The sequence below is a fragment of the Aotus nancymaae genome, unplaced genomic scaffold (genome assembly GCF_030222135.1).
Source record: "Aotus nancymaae isolate 86718 unplaced genomic scaffold, 86718_ANA_hifiasm-v0.15.2.pri h1tg000002l, whole genome shotgun sequence".
NCBI classification, from domain to species: Eukaryota; Metazoa; Chordata; class Mammalia; order Primates; family Aotidae; genus Aotus; species Aotus nancymaae.
This window is the reverse complement of record NW_026988413.1, coordinates 28684391-28697982: the sequence shown is the minus strand read 5'-3', so window position 1 is coordinate 28697982 and position 13592 is coordinate 28684391. Positions and strand designations below refer to the sequence as shown.

General features: G+C 52.4%; 1 protein-coding gene across 1 annotated transcript in view; it reads left to right on the top strand.

Annotated features, from left to right (window-relative positions):
* Nucleotides 1-8725, top strand: part of SND1 (staphylococcal nuclease and tudor domain containing 1) — a 444881-nt gene extending 436156 nt beyond the window's left edge. The window contains exons 19-24 of the mRNA XM_012473984.2: nucleotides 1083-1206; nucleotides 2059-2128; nucleotides 3289-3402; nucleotides 6011-6214; nucleotides 7963-8007; nucleotides 8119-8725. Coding sequence (XP_012329407.2) covers nucleotides 1083-1206; nucleotides 2059-2128; nucleotides 3289-3402; nucleotides 6011-6214; nucleotides 7963-8007; nucleotides 8119-8184 — 623 coding nt within the window. The 3' untranslated portion in view covers nucleotides 8185-8725. The remainder of the gene's footprint in view (nucleotides 1-1082; nucleotides 1207-2058; nucleotides 2129-3288; nucleotides 3403-6010; nucleotides 6215-7962; nucleotides 8008-8118) is intronic.
* The last annotated feature ends 4867 nt before the right edge of the window (nucleotides 8726-13592 follow it).

The window sequence follows — 13592 nt, the reverse complement described above, 5'->3', positions numbered from 1 at the left end:
GCAGGGAACTTACAAGGCTGACTGTGGCAAGTGTAACAACAGACATATGTCACGCCTTGGGCCCTGAAGATAAAGAGAAGAGTCCCACACTTAGACCACACATCCACAGTCACCCTTCTTGCTTCTGAGAGGAAAGGGGCAAGAAGGGTCTGAGGCTGAGCTAGAATCAGGGCCAGAGGAGATATAAAAGGGGCAGCCACAGTGGACTCAAGCCTCCCAGAGTTAGGGTGGAAGGATGCTGCAAAGAGTCAGGGAGAGAAACTGAGGAAGCCTCGGTGTTGCTACAACAGGCAAAAGCAGCAAATAAGTAGCAGGACCGCTGACCCAACGTCAGAATGCTTAGGGAGAGACAAGGTGGGAACCCCTCCTCCAGCGGAGCAGGGGCCCTGAGTGGCGGCGTGGGACAGTAGAGCCCCAGCCCAGCGGCACTGGAAGTCCTGTTCAGCATGTGTCTTGCGGGGTGACAAGAGTCAGAGTGACCAAGTTTGAATAATACTGAGGCTCTAGGCCCTGATCCCAGAATGACTCCCCCATCTTCCATGGCTTAAATTCTGGGGCCTTTTCTTTGTGCACCGTGGAATGGGGCCCATCCTTCAGCCCTACTTTTGCCCCCTGGGAAGCAGTGGTTAGTGGCTGCTGTCAGTTACCACCTCTGTGGCCCAGGCCGGGAGCTGGCGCTGTAAGAATGGAATACGGGCTGGCCAGCTCTCACCCTGGAGCAGGCTGTTTGGCGTTGGCCTTGCTCCCTGTCTCCTTGCTTTCTCCACCTCCTTAATCAAAGCTCAGACACATCCCAGGGGCTCCCACAGCCTGGGCCAGTCGACTGGAGAGCTGAGATGGCAAGGCTGTCTGTGCCTTCAAGGCCTGACGTGTCAGCAAGTTACCAGCTCCACTGCTGAAGACAGATGGCACGAAACCTCTGGAGTGAGGACCAAGAGGGCCTCCCTGCTTGGGTTGGGGACAGAGCCAGTGCTGCAGTGCCCCCCAGAATTTCAAATTGAGCTCCCTCCCCAAGCCCTCCCAGAAATGAGGCTTCGAGGAACCCAGCACCCAGGTCTCACTGCGCTCTTCCTCCCTGGCAGGCACCCAGTTGGAGAAGCTGATGGAGAACATGCGCAATGACATTGCCAGCCACCCCCCTGTAGAGGGCTCCTATGCCCCCCGAAGGGGAGAGTTCTGCATTGCCAAATTTGTAGATGGAGAATGGTAAGCCACTTGGAAAGCAGGGCAGAGTCTCAAGCAAGAGCAATAGCAGGGCTGTCCACAGGCCCCGGGTGTTGCCTCAGCAGTCTGGTTTCCCCAGCTGGTTTTGACTGACCCAGCAGCTCTCCCAGGTGTCCCTCTTCATTGCCTACAGCCCATCTGGGGCCCCTCTCTGGCCTGTGCACCCTCTGCAGTCCAACCAGACAGAAGTGGCTCCTTTATTCTCTCCTGGGGAATTCCAGGGTAGGAGCCCTGGCTGGCTGGCTGGTTGGCTGGGCTCTCCAGCACACCCCTCACCCCACCTGGGAAGAATGATGTCACAGGGGCTGAGGTGGAGGCTGGACCACAGTAAGCCCAGAGCAGCTGCCCGACCCTCCTCCCCGGCTGTCTGGGACATGAGCAGCAGTGTTCACAGGCTGGAAGAAGGTCGCTGACGTGTGATCTACCAAGGGAGGGCCCATGGCCTTCCCAGGGTGACGAAGTGACTTGGATGTGTTCCCTGCTGCGGCCTCCCAGACAGATCTGCCGGCTAATTACAGCTGCTGTTTAGTGCGCTGGGTTTAAACAGCAGACATCAATCTAGTCATTAGTCTTGTTGCTTTATGCCCCAAGGACACATTAATCTGCTCCACATGCTCCTTTCTCCCTCTTCTGCTCCCAGCTATGCTCTGATTCCATTAGGTGGTGGCCACAGTGCCCGAGGCTGAGCCTAGATGGAGTGCAGTAACTGTCCTCTGTGACACCCGTTGAACCCGGGCAGTGAAATGCTGTGCTCCTGCCCCGCCATTGCTGAGGCTCTGGGAGCGCAGACTCCTCAGGGCTGTCTCTTGAGCTCTGCCTATGATGCCATTGCAGGTACCGTGCCCGAGTAGAGAAAATCGAGTCTCCTGCCAAAGTACACGTCTTCTACATTGACTACGGCAACGTGAGTATTGGGGACCAGGGTGTTGGAAGGACCATCAAACACAGCAGCCCCCTGGATCAAAGCCATCTGATCTCTCCAAGGTCCCTCTGAGCTTACTGATAGAACAATGAGCATTGGGGCATCTGTGCCATGCGGGTAACAGGCCAGGCCCCTGAGTGACCTGGCAAAACTGGTGTCTATGGCCAGTAGCTGCAAACACTGATAGGTCTCACATCCAGAGCCCAAGGGTGAGGAACCCCACTTCTCTTCTGCCTGAGGTCTCTGCAGAATGGGGCAGCACATCTGTAGCACACGGAGGCACTTTACACCCACAGCTCCAGGTGTTCAGGCCAAACTGGATGTTTGTTCCATGTGCTAATCCCCAGCACATCCCCAAACTCTGGCTTGCTGGGAAGGGACAGTCACAGTTGACAGTGACTAACTAGCACCCTTGGGAGAAAAGTCGCTCCAGCCGGGCCTGGGAGTCTGCTGACAACTCCTGGGAGATTCCCTTTAGGAACAGCAGCCAGCAGGTGAGAAAGCTGTCGTTCAGGAGGACAAACCCTCCTGAGTCATGGCTCTGCTTGTCTGCGTTCCTCCCATACCTTCCTCAAGGACTAGGACTGAGGATCTGTTAGTAGAGAGCCCAGAGCTGGGCCATGATCCCAGCCCATCTCCTTGAATACACAAAGGAAGAAGTCCTGCCAGACGAGGGCCAACCCACATGCCTGGGCCAGAACCACAGGCAGGCCCGCTGACCGTGGGAATTCTTATCTTGGTGTGCTCTCCCAGCGAGCAGCTGCAGCACCCCCTGGCCTGTGGGAATGTAGTCAGGGAACCCATGTCACAGACTGAAGGGCATTGGGAGGAAATGGAAAAGCAATTAGAGTCCAGTTATACTGTGATTGTTTCCATGGGAACCACTAGGTGTGCCAGCTCCAGGCCCAGAGGTGAGAGGGTGTGTGAGCCACAGCTCCCCACTACTGCTGGTACCAGCAGGGCATGTTCCCTCAAGGCCTCACACACTGGGGAGCCTTTGTACATGGCAGAGTGGAACCAAGTAATGAGATGTACAGGGTGGCCCAGAGTTAGCATTCCCAGAGGCCTGGCCACAGAGAGCTGTCCTGTGAGAGCAAGGGGGCAGCGAGTATGTGACATGTTGGCTGCTGCTTCCTCTGCAGAGAGAGATCCTGCCGTCCACCCGCCTGGGTACCCTACCACCTGCCTTCAGCACTCGGGTGCTGCCAGCTCAAGCCACGGAGTATGCCTTCGCCTTCATCCAAGTGCCCCAAGATGTGAGTCTGGCGTCTTCCTCCTTCCAAAGGGGACTGTCCACTGACACTCAGCTGCTGCTGCAGCCCTCGCAGCTGACAGGAAAAGATGGAAACTGATGATCTATTAGTAATAGGACTCAAGAAATGGGAAGTTGAGGAAGATGTCGCTGAGAAGGTAGCATTTGGGCATTCCAGCTAGTTCATAGAAGCGGGTAGGCCTGGTGGCCATGGCGCGTCTGGACAAAGGCTAGACCACCACAGCTAGATCCCAGGGGGCTTTCGGGCCGTGGCAGGAGGTAAGACAGGGAGGGCCTTGGTGTCGTGGGCTTGTCTACCCTGGCAAGGAGTTTATTCTTTGTGCTATATAGGCAGGAAGGAAATGTGACACCATTTCTGGGAGGAGTGTGTCATAGTCCAGTATGTTTCTGAAAGTTAGTTCTGATGGCACAGTGAACAGAGGGACTGGGAGGAACGGGTGGGAGACAGTTGCAGCAGTCCGTGCTAGAGACTAACGTGGCACTGGATTTCTTGTGTGGATGTGTTGCTGCTGGCCAAGAAGAATGAGAAGGAGCAAATTTGACCAGTGGGACCTCCAGGCAGCCGTACAGTTTTCAGTTAGGGAGTGAGATGAGACCTGGAATAGTGTAGTTAAACCAAGGCAGTGTACAGGATTACCCAGACTGTGTGTGTGGAAGGTGTGATGAGGAGGAGAGAGGGTGTTAGAAGTACTGGGGTCCCACCACCTGAAAACAGGAGCCTAGAGGCAGCAAGTGCAGCCAGGGTCATAGATATGCATAGGGTCATAGATATCCTCCATTCTCAAGCAGAAAGCCAGTGTGCAATGCCCAGATCCCCAGGGAGCTCAGGCAGGTTGAAGCTTCCCAGGGTCTGCCCTTGGCTTTAGCTTTGAGGAGGTGCCTGGTACCTAGAGTGAGAGCTGCGTGAACACCATGGTTGGCACTGTCACCAGATAAAAGGTGCAAATGAAGAATGAGCAGATTTACTCTCTGCTGCCAGGCGCAGTGGCTGATGCCTGTAATCCCAGCACTTCAGGAGGCTGAGGCAGGCGGATCACGAGGTCAGGAGATTGAGACCATCCTGGCCAACATGGTGAAACCCTGTCTTTAAAAAAATTTTTTTTTAATTTACTCTCTGCCTTTTCACAAAGTTGTTGAAGGGCAGGAGAGAAACAACAGAAGATGCTGAAGGCAAGTATCATAAAACAGGTCAGTGAAGACAGACACATGGGATCAGATGCAGTGGCTCACGCCTATAATCCCAGCATAGGAGGCCAAGCAGGGAGGATTGCTTGAGGCCAGGAGTTCAAAACCAACCTGGGTAACATAGCAAGACCCTGTCTCTAAAAAATAATAATAATAATAATAATAAGCTGGGTGTGGTGGCACGTGCCTGTAGTCCCAACTATTCAGGAGACTGAGGGGAGAGGATCGCCGGAGCCCAGGAGTTCAAGGCTTCAGTGAGATGATGGCACCACCACACTTTGGCCAGTCCCTATCTCTTTGGGTTTTTTTCTTTTCTTTTTCTTTTTCTTTTTTTTTTTTGAGGTGGAGTCTTGCTCTGTCACCCAGGCTGGAGTGCAGTGGTGTGATCTCAGCTCACTGCAGCCTCCACCTCCAGGGTTCAAGTGATTTTCCCACCTCAGCCTCCCCAGTATCTGGGATTACAGGTGCCTGCCACCACACCCAGTTCATTTTTGTATTTTTAGTAGAGACAGGGTTTTACCATGTTGGCTGGACTGATCTCGAACTCCTGACTTCAGGTGATGCACCCGCCTCGGCCTCCCAAAGTGCTGGGATTACAGGCGTGAGCCATCGCACCTGGCCTAGTCCCTGTCCTTTAAAAAAAAAAAAAAAAAGACAGAGACACAGGATGTCATGGGCTCAGTGCACTGGAGCAAGGTCCTGCGGGAGGTAGGAAGTGAGAGGGCACCAAGTGTAGGTGAGCTTTGCGTGCAAAGAAGTCACTTTTCCTCGGAGACACGGGGCGGTAGGGTGGGGGCTCGGGGTAGGAAAGAAAGGGGTCAGTTGCAAATAGTCTCAGGCTAAGGGCAAGGAAAAGCAAAGGGGAAGACTTCCTATCCGGAGCCTATTTCTCCCTCACTAGGGTTCTTTTTGGTTTTTTTTGTTTGTTTGTTTTGAGGCTGAGTCTTGCTCTGTTGCCCAGGTTGGAGTACAGTGGCACAATCTCAGCTTACTGCCTCCACCTCCCCAGGTTCAAGCAACTCTTGTGCCTCAGTTTGCCAAGTAGCTGGGATTGATTACAGGCTCCCTCCCACCGTCTCCCCTTCCTTCCCTCCCTCCCACCCTCTCCCACCACCACGCCTAGCTAATTTTTGTATTTTTGGTAGAGATGGGATTTCACTATGTTAGCCAGGCTGGTCTCAAACTCCTGGCCTCAAGTGATCCACCCACTTCAGCCTCCCAAAGTGCTGGGATTCCAGGCGTGAGTCACAGCACCTGGCCAACATCACTAGGGTTCTCAGGGGAGTTGAAAACACCTGGCAGAGGAGACCCCTGCTGGCCAGACTTTCTTGGGAGTCCATGGACAAGAGCTGGGGCCCAAGTGGCTGTTCTCTGGCTTGCTCTGACTGAGTATGTCTCCGATCCAGGAAGATGCCCGCACAGATGCCGTGGACAGTGTGGTTCGGGATATCCAGAATACTCAGTGCCTGCTCAACGTGGAACACCTGAGCGCCGGCTGCCCCCATGTCACCCTGCAGTTCGCAGATTCCAAGGGCGATGTGGGGCTGGGCTTGGTGAAGGAGGGGCTGGTCATGGTGGAGGTGCGCAAGGAGAAACAGTTCCAGAAAGTGGTACGTGATGTAGAGAGGCGGCCCCAGCATTGCCCTGCCACCCTCACCAAGGAGGGGACTGCACCATGAGCCAGGAAGGGAGCAGGGAATCCACCATCCTGCTGTTCCTGCTGGGGAAAGATAATGAATTTGGGTTTGTTGGGGTTTTTTTTGTTTTTGTTTCTGTGTTAAAGCTAATTACATCCCAAATTAATTGGCTGCGGGTTTGGCTGAGAATGCAGCTGCAAACTAGAGCAGAAAGTTTCCTTCCCCATGTACCCCCAGGTGACAGGCAAGAAAGCTTTGCCAGGGGTGGTGTGGAGAGGGTCAAAGCCTGTCCCTCCTGCTCTCCCAGTTTCACTCTTCAACAGACAACTTCCAAGTCCATAACCAACTCCTGGTACCCAGTGCCACTCCGAGCCAGAGCTGCCGAGGAAGCGGTGCCAAAGGGCCCAGGGGAACTCTGCCACACAACCCTCTGGCTGTTTGGAAAGCCCCTTGGACTTGGAGTCCTGGCTCCACCGTCCTGAGAGGAGAAGCCAGCTCCTGAGCCCCATCTCCCTGCTCATGAAGTGAGGGGAGCACTGGATGCCTTGCCACTTCTCAGGGCTGATCATGACGATCAATGCGCTCGTACCTGGGAAATACCTTGCACTGCGCGGCCATTGGTGATTAGCTTTGGGCTCTGGATACAAGGTAGCCCCTTCCATTCAACACTGTACATTTCTGAGTCCCTCCCTACCCTCTCACCAAGCAGCCGCTGAGGCCCTATTGCAGACCAGCCCTGCTTCCCAGCTGGGCTGAATCAGTGACCCATCCAAGTGGGCCAGGTCGAGGGAAACTTAATGTCTCTGCTATGCAGAAAATTCCTTTTGCCCCAGTCCCTGAGAGAAACACCTAACGTGTGTTCGCTTATCTATTCATTCTATCAGTAGACATTTATTGAGGGCCTATGGTATATGAATGAGCAAGAGACAGCACCCCTGCTCCGAGGAGCTTACGTTCAAGCATGAGCAGACAACAATTAAAATGGAAATAATAAGTAAATTAAATTGGATATTAGAAGATGATAACTGCAGTGAAAAAACAGAGAGAAGTGGAATCCAGGGAGTCAGGGATGGGAGGGGAAAGTCATGTGTTTATTGTTCTTGTTTGGTTTGGTTTGAGACCAGCTCTGGGGTGCAGTGCTGCAATCACGGCTGACTGCAGCTTCGAACTCCCTGGCTCAAGTGATCCTCCCACCAAAGCCTGCTAAGTCACTGGGACCACAGGCATGTGTGGGCCACCATGCTTGGCTAAATTTTTTTATTTTTTTGTAGAGATGGGGTCAGGCTGGTCTTGAACTCCTAAGCTTAAGTGATCTTCCTGCCTTGGCCTCCCAAAGTGCTGGGATTATAGGCCTGAGCCACCACGCCTGACCTAGGTTGTAATTTTAAATGGGGCTGCCTGAGACTTCATTAAGAAGGAGATACTTTACCACAGACCTGAAGCAGGTGGGAGAGGGAGCCAGGACGACATGATGGGAGGAGCGTTCCAAGCAGATGGAAGGAGCGTTCCAAGCAGATGGAAGAACCAGTGCAGAGTTAAGGGAATAGCCGGGAGATGAATGTGATTGCATTTTGCATTTTACTCTGAGGGAACTAAGGCTCCATTGGACAGGCTTGAGCAAGGAGAGATGGGGCCCTGACCTAAGCATTCTGCAGGGTCATGCTGGCTAATCATTTGAGGGCACCCCTGACCCCACTCCCTTTCCTCTCTCGTCCCTCCAGATCACAGAATACCTGAATGCCCAGGAGTCAGCCAAGAGCGCCAGGGTGAGTTCTTGCCTTGGGAGCCCCCAGAGGCTACTGAGTTGAGGGGTTTGGCCCTCTGAGTTCCAGTGGGTCCCGTACCCCTGCAGAGCTATTTTCTGTTTTTTCTTACAGCTGAACCTGTGGCGCTATGGAGACTTTCGAGCTGATGATGCAGATGAATTTGGCTACAGCCGCTAAGGAGGCGATCGGGTTTGGCCCCCAGCACCGCTCACGCCAGTCCCTCTTCCTCTGCCGGGAGGGTGTTTCCAACTCCACGCCCCAGAGAGGGGGTGTAGATTGGGTCCAGCTTTGCTTCAGTGTGCGGAAATGTCTTGTAGGGTGGCATCAGTGCTGGAGGTGGGGTGGGGGACCCCAAAGCTTTCTGGGGCAGACCCTTGTCCTCTGGGATGATGGGCACTGCTATCCACAGTCTCTTCCAGTTGGTTTTATTTGGAGGTTTGTGGTTTTTGTTTTTGTTTTTTAAAGTCCTCAAATCAGGAAGAAGCATCAAAGACTACGTCCTGGTGGAGGGAGTTATCCTAACACCCGGGCCACTGCCAGCTGGCACCTGCCTCTGTCCCAGACTGCCCTTCTTCCCAGCTCTCTGTCCAACTGTTGATTATGTGATTTTTCAGATGCGTCCATTCTCAAATGCCAGTGTGTCCACATCTTCGCCCTGGCCAGCCCATTCTGTATTTAAAGCTTTTGAGGCCCAATAAAATAGTATGTGCTGTCTGCAGCCCTTATTGGTCACAGTGGGGTCCAGAGCATGGAGTCTTGGCAACTTCAGCCAGGAGGAGACCTGGACACTTGAATGACCCCCAAGATAGTCATCCAAATGCCTGGCCACTCTCCCTAAAATAGAGCCAGCTGGGGACAGTAAGGCAGATCTTCAGCATCCGACCAAGCAACTCTTGGACCTAGTGGGCACCACTTGGCACCATGGCCATCATGCAGGAGGCTAGAGGTCTTTTCTGACTCACTGCACATGACTGTTCTCAAGGACCTTAGAGAGTCAGAGCGGCTTGGTCAGCAGCACCCAGGACCATTCACCCACTGTGAATTGCTGGGCCTCACCTTAGGCAGACCCTGCCAGATCCCCAAGAAAGGATCCAAAAGGGAATCAGCTGAGATCCCTAATTCCTGCTGTGGCCGGGATAGAGTGGATTAGAACGCAGGCCCCCTGGTTCCTCCCTGGAGCACAGAGCTAGGAGGACCGGCTTCTCCAAGAAGGACCCAGGTCCCAGGTGAGAGGCCCATCTGTGCCAGGTTAGCCATTGCTCCTGTCTAACTTGATAAGCTCTCCCCAAAGGTCCTCAGGTAGAACTGGCCACAGAGCTCAGACTCCTCAGGCTGCATATAGCCTGTGGGGGAGGAGCCACTGTGGTTCGAGGCCAGGAGCCCTGGGGAGAGAGTCAAGTGTGCAAGTCCCCACTTTCCACGCCCACAGTGTCCGCGCCTCAGTATTTCTCCACTGACAGCATCACCTGTATGCCCCTGCCCCTCCCTGGCACATACTCTGGTGAAACTTGGCAGCATGTCTGTCTGACAGCCCCACGTTCCACCAATATTCTGATCTGGGTTGATGCTCTAAGCTGCCATATAAATTGATCCTTTGGTCTTTGGGGATACAGGGAGAGTCAGTGGAGGTGTCAGGGCCTGGCTGGCCAGATCTCATTCCTAAGCCGGAGGTCCTGCCATAACTTATACACACTTGTCCTGGCCAGGGCTCTTATGGATTTCTCATGTGTGTTTCTTACATTCAAGGTGCACTGTAGTTAAGAGAGGTAAGAGTGAGAGGAACCAGGGAGGAGCCATGGGGAGAAATGAGAGTCAATTCAACTCCAGAAACCACTAGTTTCCCTTGGTCATCTTGGGGACTCACAGTTTCTATTTTCAGTGCCTCCAAGCCTAGCCAGAGCAAGTGCTTATACTCCCTGAATCAGATCCCTTATGATCCAGTAACTGTGCTTCCCTTGACTGTGTGCTGTCCCTTAGGGGGCCCAGCAAATTAGGAGGGGTGTGGATGATGACTTGGTGTGAACCTCTCCATCATCCCCGCTCCTGGAGCAGCTGTCCTGCGTCTGGCAGAGAAGCACACTCTCACCATGGTCTCTGATTTTTTTATCTATCAAGAAGAGAATGCCCATCTCACTTATTTCTTGACCTCTGAGGTGCTTCTGGTAGGGTGAGATGTGTATTCACAATGAACACAATCGGCAGAGAGGCAAGATGCCAGCCTGGTCTTTTGTGAAAGGGTCTGAAATCATCTCATAGTCTTCACAGTTGCCTTGGTTACATCTGTGCCCAAGGATAAACCCTCCTTAGTTTTCCAATTGAAATTTTTCCTGCGCCTTCCCTCTTCTGATTTTCTTTCTCTTCCAAGGCTGGTTGAGACAAAGGTCAGATCAGTCACCAGGCAGGAAGGGACTACTGCGGCTTTTCTGGCTTTGGCCCCAACTTGGTGTTTCTCTCTCTGTCACATCTGCTAAGTTCCTGAATGTGACCTGGATAGGGCTGGGACCAAGGTGAGGCAAGCCACGCACCGAGGGTGCAGATTTGAAGGAGGCACTCTGATTACGCACACATCGGCATGTTCTATTTTCATGTGTAGCTGTCCACTCAGCACCAGCCCTTGTACCAGTAACACGGAAAAAGCTCTCCGCAGGTTCCTCACCCTCCCTGAGTTATAAAACTTGCACCTTGGCCTCAGGATCGTGGGTTCTGCTTCTCCATCCACCTTTCCTGTTGAATAGTGAAGTCTCTTGAGCACCTATTATCCATCCATTTAGGCGTCCTCCAAACAGGGATTAAGACCCAGTTAGTGCCAAGCACAGTGTTGGGTCCAGTGAGTGCCAAGATCATCTCTCTGGGCTCTCAAGGAGGCAGCAGATGCCATGCTATCTATAACAAACCACAGCAGTGGGCGGTGTCCTGGAACTTTAAGGGGCAGAGACCTTGGCCCAGGTGGCTGGGAAGTTTCCCAGAGAAACGGAGAAGACCTGGGTCTAGCAGGTGTCAGGAAAGCATCATTTATGTCTGGGCAGGTTGAGGACGCGCCTGGTCTCTGAGGGTGGATGCAGCAGAGCCCAGGGCTTGGGAAAGCCGCCAGGGAAGCACTGGTGCCTGAGACTCCTCCACAGCGAACTTGTCTCCCTCCTCTGGCTAGTGTGCAGGATCAAGGAAGGCGGGCAGTGGAGAGAAGGGCTCCCGTGACTGCCTCCATTTTATTTATTGGTTTGATTATTTCTGCATCCTGGGGAGAGAGAGTCAATGGACCCCTTTTTTTTTTTTTTGCATTAGCCCATGTTGGGAAGCAATGGGGTTGGGCCAGAAAGCTGGTGCCTCAAGAGTGGTTATTGATGTCCTAATTACAAGAGGATGCTAATTTAATTTGAACCTAATTACAGTGCACTACCCTGGGTGGCATGTGTTTTAATAATTAACGTCCTTCAGATGCGTAGGAGTGTAATAATATTTACACTAGGTTGGCCAGCAGCCTGGGGAGGCGGGCTGGGGGCCCATACACCACCCTCCCCCTGGAAAGCTTGGCTGTGAGCAGGTGGGGAGGAAGGCACATGGGTCCTGGCTGGCGAGTGTCTTGTCATCCTTCCCAGGAAACATGCTTGGGCCTCATTTCCAGCCACTCCCTTGACCCAGCAGGGAGCTTTGCTCTATGGGGCGCCAGGCTGGAACTCTGGAATACATCAAAACTGGCAGGATCAGGTCTCTGGGCTCCAGCTCCAAACCTACCGCCCCAACCCCACTCCACCACACAAGCAAATTTCTGGCCTCCTCAGCCTGCCTGGCCCCATCCCAGGAAGGGCTTGTTTAAGGGGGAGTTTAGGAGGGAGGAAGGGGAGCTGCTTGGTTTTTCTTCATTCCTTTAAGGGAGGTAACATTTATCAGGAAATAGACACATTAGAAAAAGTGCACAAATTAGAAGGGAACCGCTCAAATACACAGTGAACATTACCCACACGAGCAGCACACACACCAAAAAAGAGCATCAGCAGCCCCTCATGAGCTCCTCCACAGCCACTCTCACCCCCAAAATTAACCTCTCTTGACTTCTATCCCAGTAGATGATTTTTGCCTATTTCATTTGTTATGTTATGTTGATTTGTTTTTTTTGTTTTTTTGTTTTTTTTGGTTTGCATGGCTTTACATTTTACATAAGGGGACTCAGACCGTATGTATTCTTATGTGCCTGATGCACACCTGTGAGATTCATCCATGTGGTTAGGTTCATTTTAGTTTGTGCATTTTGCGTGGTCCATTGTATGAATATGCCAATCCTTGATTATTAGAAAGTCTGCATCGAACAGTCTGCTAGGATCAGAGCTATGCCAGGCCCTAAAGGAGAAATCTGCTCATCCTAATTATGCAACTGGGGGCAGAAGGTGACACGAATGAGAAGGGGAAGCAAGATGACAGGACAACGCAGTTCTGTCCCCAACAATACCAGAACAGTGTGTTTGTCAATGTGACCCTGCGCCCAGCCTTTCTGAGCCTCCAGAGGTAGGGAAAGGCCCTACCAGCAAGTCCAGAAGCCAAGCAGAAGCAGGGGCTTCAGAAATGGGCCATGGGCACTTTGGTGTCTCTACCAAGTCTCACTAGGCACTAAGTGTGGCTGGCAGGCCAACTACATCAGAATCACCTGGGGTGCTCGTTAAAATACAGCTTCCAAAAATAGTGCCAGAACTATATTAGGAGTGAGGAGGTAAGTGAGCCGAGTCCTCATCTATCATAACAGGAAGACAATGGGTAATGTCTGATAAAACAAGAACTAGCTTATTATTTAGCAATAAGATAGTAACCATCAGATCAAACACATGATTAAAAGTGGTTGCCTGTAGGTAGCACACTAGGAGTGAGGAGCACTTTTTATTACAATCTCTGTCTACTGTTGAATTTTTTAACCATTTGTGAGTGTTTCTAGTGGTCTTTTAAAAATTCATTGTTGTGTAAATATACGTGTATCTAGGTGCCACTACCGACCTATTACCTCAGTCCCCATGGGGTGGGGCCTGAGGATCCACTGTAACAAGTTTCTAGGTGATTCTGATCCGAGTTCTCAAGTTCAAGAATTAGCTATCACTGTCCAAACTCATTTTATGGGATGAGAAGGGAGACAAAGTGACTTGCCCAAGGTCACCCAGTTTATTAATGGCAGGGCCAGGAATAGAAAACAGGTCTCCTGGTCCCAGGCCATCATGGCTTTCACCTTGGAGGGTATCCATCCCAGCAGGCCTGGCCCTCGGGGACCTGCAGGGTGAGCTGGGGTCCCGGTTCAGATGAAGGAGGCTAGGGTGTCGTTGCACAGGGCAGAGGAGTGACTCCTGTCACAGGCCCAGAGCCCTCAAGTAGGCAGAATATTTCTAACCACTGCATGTTGACAGTGCCCTGGATTTGTGCAGATCCATTGCAGAATCCAGCACGTGCAAAAATGCAGCTGCTCCTGTGGCTCTGCCAGCAGCAACATCTTTGAGGTTTGTTTTCTCAGGATGGGAATGAGTCTGCCCTGAGCCATCCATTGCCCAGTGAACACTCAGACATTTAGTGTTTCCTGAGCTGCTCCAGGCACTGTTCTAAGGGCTGGGGGA